The sequence below is a fragment of the Spinacia oleracea genome, chromosome 2, assembly GCF_020520425.1.
Source record: "Spinacia oleracea cultivar Varoflay chromosome 2, BTI_SOV_V1, whole genome shotgun sequence".
Taxonomy (NCBI): domain Eukaryota; kingdom Viridiplantae; phylum Streptophyta; class Magnoliopsida; order Caryophyllales; family Amaranthaceae; genus Spinacia; species Spinacia oleracea.
Genome location: NC_079488.1, coordinates 75,684,497 through 75,693,779, shown reverse-complemented (window position 1 = coordinate 75,693,779; position 9,283 = coordinate 75,684,497). Strand labels below are relative to the sequence as shown.

Here is a 9,283-nt window from a genome sequence, read left to right as displayed (position 1 = left end):
CACAGTGCTCATTGTGCACCCTGTTGAACATTTATTGAAAATCTAATGAACATTGAGAACGATTTCAATGTACATGTACTAGTGAAATATTTAAACTATATGTTCTATGGATTTGAACTATATGTTCATTGGCTATATGTTCTTTGGGTATGAAAAATATGTTATTTGAATTTGAACTATATGTTATTTGTAAAACAGGGTGCACAGTGAGCATTGTGCACCCGGGTGTGTAAACCATATTTTGCATACGGAGGGAGTATCTTTTAACACGAAGTAATATTTTGTATAAGAGTAATTAAGAATAGATGGCATTGACAATGCTTAATGAATAATGACTCCAAATATAGCTCGAGTGTGGAGAATAAAAAAACATTCAGGGTGCATTAATCATCACAAATTATATAGTTTTTTTTACGCAGAAATAGGAAATATATTAAGAGGGGTTAAACACCTCTGAACCCAAACATACACTATAAAAATTTGAACCATTAATGACGGGAAATCCCGTCGCTAAAGGCCAATAATTGTTGATTAATGACGGGAAATCCCGTCGCTAAAGGCCAATAATTGTTGATTAATGACGGGATTTCCTGTCGCGAACCCGTCATAAAAGGAGGCCGTCGTTAATGGAAAATCCCGTCGTTAACCCGTCGTAAAAAGACATTTGTGACGGTTATTCCCGTCTTTCTTTGGTTGTTAGCCCGTCGCAAAAGGGCTTTTGCGACGGGATTTTTGACCCGTCGTAATTAGGTTGTCGTTAAAGATACAAATTCTTGTAGTGATAAGAGTTTTACAAAGCACCAAAAGCAGCCCATAGCCAGCACCCAAAAACTTGTAAACAAAGCTTATGGCTGAGCATAATTAGCCTAGTAGTTTTATATATTACAGACCCAAAAAGAGGTGAAGTTAGAGTGGTTAGCATAAGAGACAATGTACTTCATCCTGGTCAAAAGCAGAAGCAAAGAAATTAAGCAGCATGTCTAGGCACCATTTCCTTCTCATAATCGTCTCTGATATTTGGAGGAGGCTGAAAGTGATACACCTTAGGGTTAAACATCCTTCCACCAATGTCAGCCAGTCCATGAGCTACCTTGTTAGCATCACGTTTGATGTGGAAAATAGTTACACACCAGTTTCTTTTCAGCAAGGAGACAATGTCAGTGATGATTGGTGCAAGCTGATGATCCTGGTAGCCCTTCGGATTCTCAAGCATGTACTTCGCAGGAGCAGCATCAAACTCTAATTCCAGATGTGTTATTTTCCTTTCCCAAGCAATGAGCAGTCCTTCCTTAATTGCAGTTAATTCAGCAGAAGCAGATCCAATTGTTTTGAAGCGAGTGGAGAACCCAATATGCCAAAGTCCCTTATCACACCTTAGCACTCCTCCACCCCCAGCAGTATTCATGTCAATCCAGGAAGCATCAGTGTTGAGCTTGAAGTAGGAAGTTTGCGGGGGAGCCCAAATTCTTGCTGGTATGGACTCAGCACTGGACTCAGTTTCAGTAAACTGTACCAAGTTGTTGGTGAAAGTATAATCCGCCCAAAATTTGTTATAAAAACTAGAGCAGCTTGTCATTTTAAAATTAAAAACAACATTATTTCTGTAAGACCAAATATGCCAGATGGCTATGAAAAAGATTACTTGCCAAGCAATAGATCCTTGTAGGTTATAAGTAACCCATTCATACCAGTTTAACGCATAAAATTTTTCAAAAGTAAGATTAAAAACTGAAGAATGGTGTTGGAATATCATGGACCAGAACATAGAGGTACTATGACAATCCCTGAAAAGATGTAAATTATTCTCCACATTACTGTTGGAACGGATACAAACAGGATTGAAGTTTGGAATTTTGAAAAAAAGATTATGAGCAACGGGGAGAATAGAGTGACAGACATTCCAAAGAAGCATTTTATACTTATAAAGAACAGGTATTTTCCGTAATTTTTTCCAGCTAACCTTTACCAGGCATGCCTCTAGAGGAGGAGGTGGAGTGGAGTTACATAGTTGAGTGCATGGTGTAACATACACTTATTTTAAAATGCAATCAGTGACATCAATGGTTAAGATTTTGCGACATGTGTTGCATTTAACACGTAATTTGTGTGATGCATATGCATTTCACAAAAGATTCAAGAATACAATATGGGCCAAAAGAACGTACCCAATTCAAAGAACGGCCCAGGATGAATTAAAACAATCCCACAAGCCCATAATCACTGCCTTAAAGAGTAATTAACATTAAATATACAACATACTCACTTAATTAATAACCTTGCATAATAACTAAAGAAAAGAGGAAAAGTAGAACAATCTCCAACCAAAACATGCAAAGCCTAACATTAACTATCCCTAATCCTAATTAAGCCCCACAATTTTCTTAATTAAACATAGAAATACACTTAGTTCTTACTTAACAAACCCTTAATGCATGCATGCCCATACTAGTGACATTTTCATACATGTTTATAAGTCCTTAATTATACTCAAGAATACAACTCCTTACTAAGCACAATAAGGACCTCCTCATGAGCGCTCAAGTGTGGAAGATGGCCATCGACATCGATGATCTCGACCCTCGATTTGGCATTAATCATCTTCTTCTGCATGTAGTAAGGCACTGATGAAGGGACTACAATATCATAAGTGGTGCTAATAAGGGTACATGGTGTTTCAACTTTCTCAAGAACGTGGCAATAATCACCTAGGAAGACGATCTTAGCCACAGCTAGGGCAACTTCTGGCTTCATTTTCTTTAAACTCTTCTCAAATTTCTCAGCTATAAGAGGGTCTTTTGTACCAACTGCTATAGGAGCAAAAGCTGTTGCCCAAGGCTGGAAATTGGATTCTATTGTTGACAGGAGTTGCTCTATTTCTGATGGTTCAAATCCTCCTTCATAATCTTCTGAATTCAAGTATCTGTACGTTAATTCATTATTTAGCAATTAGCATACATTAGATCATAATACCAATTACCCCTATCAAATAGTGTTAAGATAGAATATAGGAGATATTATATTGTGAATATTCTGTAGAGTCCTAAATATGGTATGTTACCTAATATGAGTCCTACATATGGTATGTTACCTAATATGTAATCTAGGGTTTAGGTAATGAGTTGTACTATATATATACGTGTGTTATTAATGAGAAGGATACGAGATTACACAATATTTGACATGGTATCAAGAGCTTAGGGAGATCCTACGACCCGTCTACAAAAAAAAAAAAATTATCCCCTGCCGGTGGGTTAGAAAAATAAATCCACCGGCGGGATTCGTAATTAATATAATAATTCCGCTGCAAATTGGTAGAAGATGAGGTTTGTGTTGGAGAAAAGACTCGTACTTGGAATCGCGTCCAATTCGAGTATTCATATTGAGATAATTGGTGAGTTCGAAAAGAAAGGCGTTCTCATCAAGAGAGAAAAAAAAAAAAGTGCAGGTTCGAAAAGAATGGCGTTCTTGCTCGATTTTTTTTAATCGAAGAATGGTGATTCCAATCGCAACGTTCGTGAAACTGCCGTTACGATTGAGGGAGGGAGTTAAGGATAACGTAGTTATCCTAGAGGATAGAATATCATATGAGATAGAGTTATGTTATATGATACGGGTGATACTGAGGGAGTGTCGTCACCTACGGGTGATACTGAGGGAGTGTCGTCACCTACGGGTGATACTGAGGGAGTGTTGTCGCATACAGGTGACAATGAGGACGTGTCGTTGACTAGTGGCGTCGACGAAGGGGTGTCGTCGCCTGTGAGGGAGGAACAACAACATTATACACCCAGTCGAGTGGATCAGACGTCGTCTCACCAACGACAGGTGTCGATGAGACAACGGGTAGTGATGAGAGTGAGACAAGGCGGTCATCAGCCCGTCGTATGTGTCGAGACTGTCGACGAAGGTTCAGTTAGCAGATATCGTCACTAAAGCGTTGGGGAAGAAGCAATTTGAGTTTTTTTTGAACAAGATGGGCATTCGAGATCTACATGCTCCACCTTGAGGGGGGATGTTAAGATATGTTAAGATATTAGATATTATTCTGTGAATATTCTGTAGAGTCCTAAATATGGTATGTTACCTAATATGAGTCCTACATATGGTATGTTACCTAATATGTAATCTAGGGTTTAGGTAATGAGTTGTACTATATATATACGTGTGTTATTAATGAGAAGGATACGAGATTACACAATATTTGACAAATAGGGCTTTGTTCTATTCACCTTATTTACACTAATTTCAGGAAAAATAAGTTCAGATGAAATAAGTTCAGAAAAAGTAATGGTTATCCAATCACAATCTGTAACTAAAACAAATTTTGTTAAGTTCAGATAATTAAGTTTAATCGGTTAAATTCAGATAAGACGAATTCAAAAAAAATAAGTGAAATCAATGCACCCTCATGTTACATTGCATTACCCACTGCCTTCTACAGTTACGTATACATGATACAAGTACTAAATAAATCCGCTTAATACATATGCATCCCTAAGAACCAAATCGACCTAAATGATAAGTTTTGACCTAATATTTTAAGATAACATGTTAGTCATTGTAGGGGTGTTTAATAATGAGATGTTCGGAGAAGAACGAGCTTTTTGAGGTGATTTAGGGTTTGATTATTGGAAAAGATACGATGATATGAGTTATTAGTCATGAGAGATTTGAAAGAAAGTTTTGAGATGAAAAAAACTAATTTTGAAAAAGTTCAATAAAAGAGTTAAAAGTGGGTGTAAAAATGATAACTTTGTCGTACAATTGTCTAACCCTTACTAACTTATACTTTCTCAGTTTCAGAAAATTCTTTACGCTTTGGAAAATGTGTCCAAAGTATAAAAACTTTGACCGCAAATTCTCACAATTATATACATCAAAACGTTACATGTAAGATCTTGTTAGATTGGTCTCGGGATATATTTTCAGAATATCAAATTTTTATAATTTTTTCACATACGAAATTGGATATATTAGTAGTTAAATATTGCATTGGAGTCCGTGCAAATAGTAAATGTAAAGATCTTTTTGAAACAGAGGTAGTATCACTTTATGTCAATGTCCTTAATGATCAGTTTACACATCAAAATGTTAATAACTAATTTACCAAACACTTTGCATAAACAGTTAATACAACCAACTAGTTAAACTGAAATTAATGAATAATGACTAAGCAATGTAGCCATGTAGGTGATGATGTGAAAGCCATATGAAGTTGGCGAAACTTGATTGGCCAGAGAGAATATAAATGAAGAAGGGGTTAAGGTATTATTCAATTAAAGCCACCCAAGCTGCCCAAATCTAAGGGCTATCTTTTTGTCCAAAAGTGACATAAGAGTTTGAATAGTAAGCTGTCGTTAAGGATTCTACTACATGTACATTTAGTGTACAAGGCATTTTGTACACCATGCTTTTCTATTGGTTGAAATGACATATTTATTGTCTTTCATTCTCATTTTTTATTGAGTTTAATTTGGTAATGTGTCAACAAATTAATGGTGATGTACAAAAGAATCTTGTACACTAGATGTACATGTAGCATTTTCCTGTCGTTAAGAAGCACATAAAAATAACAAATACTCTTAAAGCAAATGTCTTGGTGCCAAAAGCCAATTACTCCACTTAAATGCCTTTTAACTTTTATAGAACCAAAAAGTAAAGAATTGTCCACATTCTTGATGCATTTTACATCACTCATTTTTCAAGACCTAAAAGGATATCTTTGGTCCCTAGTAGCTGAGGAAGTCATTTTTATCATTTACAAAATTTATTAGGTGGTCGACCTTATTTATTACGGAGTCTTCCCTCTATTCGTTAAAAGATTACTTCTTTTTTTTTTGTTAGTCTTTTATTTGTTAAAGATTACTTCATTTATCTATTGACCCACATACTCACACGAGGTAATCAAATAAGATTATACAAAGAGCAACTTCCGCAAGAAAATTTATAAGTAATCAAAATATAAAATCAATTAGCTATTGATATTTTGTGAATGATGTCAATCGTTAAATTAATGGATATTGAAGATGGGTACAATTCTATACTTTTTGGCTCTAGCTTACAGTTCTAAATCTTTGTGCACAAATTGTTACATGAATACTATAAGATGACATGTACTAAATTAAAACTACTCGTCCATAATTAATTACTTATAGTTTTAATTTTAATTTTATAAATACAAGTAATTAAGTATGGATAAACCGTAACAAATTAAAATTCATTACTTTATACGGAGCAATATATAATTACATCCTCGTTTAGAGGAGGGGAAAAACCTTACTCTGTACTTGTATCACAAAGGCACCTACTTGAGTTTTTGTTAAAGAAATGCATGAAATTATTAGGCAACAAATTCAAAAATGAAAATAAAATGAATTCACCCATGCAATTGGAAAAAACTTTGTCTATCCACCAGATAAACTAATAGGGACACACAAATTAATAATTAATAATTAATAATTAATTAATCATAAAAGTTTGTTAAATAAATATTACCTGGGAGATGCTCCAATGAGTATAAGCTTCTTAAAAAGGAGAGGTCTCTTGATGGAAGCAATACAACCAATCATACCAGACATAGAATGACCAACAAAAACACATGATTTTATGTTCATTTCATCCATCAAACTCACCAAATCATTAGCAAAAGCATCAAGAGAATCATACTTAATTGGATCATAACTATGATTATTATCTTCACTAAAAGCACCAGAAAAGTTCCAATCAAACAGAACAACTTGGTTCTTTTCTTCTAAACTTGGAACTATTTTCTCCCAAATGGATTGTTCACCACCATAACCATGTGCTAGAACAATAACCTCGGCCCCGGCGTTACCGGAGATTTTTGCATTCATGGAAGTAGAAAGACCCTTAAGCATCCCCATGGTATTGTTTGTTGAAAGAGAATGAGAGGTTTTGGGTTATAGTAGGGAAGAGTGTGTAGGGTATTATTTGTGTTGATAAAAAGAAAAAGGTTTTGGGTTGTCTTATATAGGATCGGAAAAGGTGTTAGCTAGCTACCATTGTTTGTTGATATTAATAAATACATGCATATTATGTTGATTAATTTTATCCATAATTCGGGATTGTTTTAAAAATATGTCTTGGGGAAATGTCGTTTATTTTATGGTTGTGATGTGATAGAATGTTAATTAATTAATTTCATTTCTTGGAAAAATATTTGAATGTACAACTCATACAAGTTTTCAAATAACGAACGATATCTTGTTCCAGTGGTCTTGTGCACGAGCCACGATAAATCACAGATTCGAATCTCATCCCCTTTTGTAATTTGTATTTCCTTATGGCTCATTTACATCAAAATAATATACTGTATATACTAGCAGCTAGTGGTGGCGTCACTATGAGATAAGCTAAAGGTAGTCGGTTGGCCACCCCATTTTTTATTTTTATTTTTATTTTACGTTTATACCTTTTATTTATTAGAAAAAATAAATTAATACGTAGTACATATTACATAACTATTTGTTAAAATGCTGACGCCCCAACTTGATCTTGACTCCTCCACTGAAATTACGTGCAAAAACAAGTTAGCGATCATTGTACGACGTATGTACAAACGAGAAAGATATTGCAATTAGTTTAGGACTTTTTCAGTATCATTTACTGTTAATAGTTTTCTAATATGTAAATCCTTCTATAATTGGAAAATAAGAACAATACCATAAACTTTTTTTAGAAAATTAAGCCAAATTCACACGGTATATAATGCGCAATTTAGAAGGTGGACCATGGTGCACATAGAGCTACGTGCACCAAAAGAACACTAGTATATAATTGAAAGAACATCAGGTTACGAGAAAAGAACATGAGTATTTTTTTTATTTAGGTTTTAATAAATAGTAAAATAATATATTATTTTTATAATAAAAAAGTGAAATATTATATCGCATGTTCTTTTGCCATAGTGTCGCGTTCTTTTACTTATGCACTTATGTTCTTTTGGTGCACATAGCTCTGTGTGCACCACGGTCCATAGTCCACGAATTGATTATCGAACACTAAAAGACTTCTTGTATTTGGTATTTGGATTCTCTTCTATGCTTTGTTCGCGGATTTTTAGTATGAGATATTAGGTATAGGTCACAATCCTAGTAGAGTGATAGATGTTTTGATGATTTTATACGGGACATACTAGTTTATACTCCGTACGTAGTATGCATTTCTTAAATATCAAAGATGGGAGTATTGGCATGCGTGAAACTCCGGATAATACAGGAGCCAATCTCGGTAGTGTGAAAGCAAAAGAGAAAGTAGCTAAGCTAGATAATACTCCTATTGCTGAAGATCATGATAAAACCAGAAATAGAAAGGTGAGACGACTAATCTGAAAAACAGTTGGAAGTCATAAATCATCCTTTTTTAATGGACTTTTTAGATTTATTGCTCTAGAGGCCCACTATAGCTAACAATACAACCCTCCACAGTCCACACTCACACAATTACACAAACAAAATGTCTTAAAGGGATTCTTTTGTCTTTCCTCCAACTAACACTATTTATTGACCGATTTTGCCTTTATTAGCCCTTCTAATCATCAAAATCTTTTGCGTATGGGAGTGATTTAGGAACTGTTTTGCCACATCACTAGGTAATTCCTTAATTTATTTAATGGAAAGAATTGCACATTTCAATCTAAAGGTTTGGCGGTTTAATGCCCATTAGGGACACCTCCTCTTACCATTCTCCCGCATTCTTAAAGTGTCTAACATCCAAATCTGGATCAGGTTGATCTGTGAGGGGTTCCTACCCGATAAGATTCTTCATCTTATCTTCTAAAAAAATTGCATATACGAGTAATATGGGAAGTGATTTTGTCACACCACTTAGTTGATTTTGCCACACTTAATTTATGTAAGTAAAGCGCATTTTTCAGTAGTATCATATCGGGTGTACCAAAATCAATTAAGGCCCCGTTTAGTTCACTTTATTTCTCCTGATCAGATCTGGTCTGATCTGATCTGATCTGACTTGAACTTATTTTTCTGATCTGTTTATGATCTGAACTTATTTTTTCTGATCTGATCTGGTTTGATCTAATCTGATTTTTCAGAATTAAGTTTAAACAAAAATCTACATTTATTAATATTAAACGACTTACGTGTAAAATAAATGTTACACAAATTTATAATATTGTTATTATTTATTTGACTTTGATCATGATTTAACTATTCCTTATATTATATAGACCTAGACATGATCTAGATAGATCGGTTATGATCTAGACATATAAGTTCTGATCTGGATATGATTTGTACAGATC

General features: G+C 34.5%; 1 protein-coding gene across 1 annotated transcript; it reads right to left on the bottom strand.

Moving 5' to 3' along the window:
* Window positions 1–2,192: 2,192 nt before the first annotated feature.
* On the bottom strand, window positions 2,193–7,032 carry LOC110778719 (strigolactone esterase D14). Its single transcript, XM_021983276.2, has 2 exons — window positions 6,496–7,032; window positions 2,193–2,920 (listed from the first exon to the last, which is right to left on the bottom strand). The coding sequence occupies exons 1-2, from the start codon at window positions 6,882–6,884 to the stop codon at window positions 2,488–2,490; spliced, it is 822 nt and encodes a 273-aa protein (XP_021838968.2). The 5' UTR covers window positions 6,885–7,032; the 3' UTR covers window positions 2,193–2,487.
* Between the last annotated feature and the right edge of the window lie 2,251 nt (window positions 7,033–9,283).

Excerpts from the sequence above, each read along its gene's own strand:
- LOC110778719 (XM_021983276.2), bottom strand. The coding sequence starts at position 6,884 with ATGGGGATGCTTAAGGGTCTTTCTACTTCCATGAATGCAAAAATCTCC. Across the intron at positions 2,921-6,495 it reads CTCATTGGAGCATCTCCCAG|ATACTTGAATTCAGAAGATT; the intron begins GTAATATTTATT and ends ATTAACGTACAG.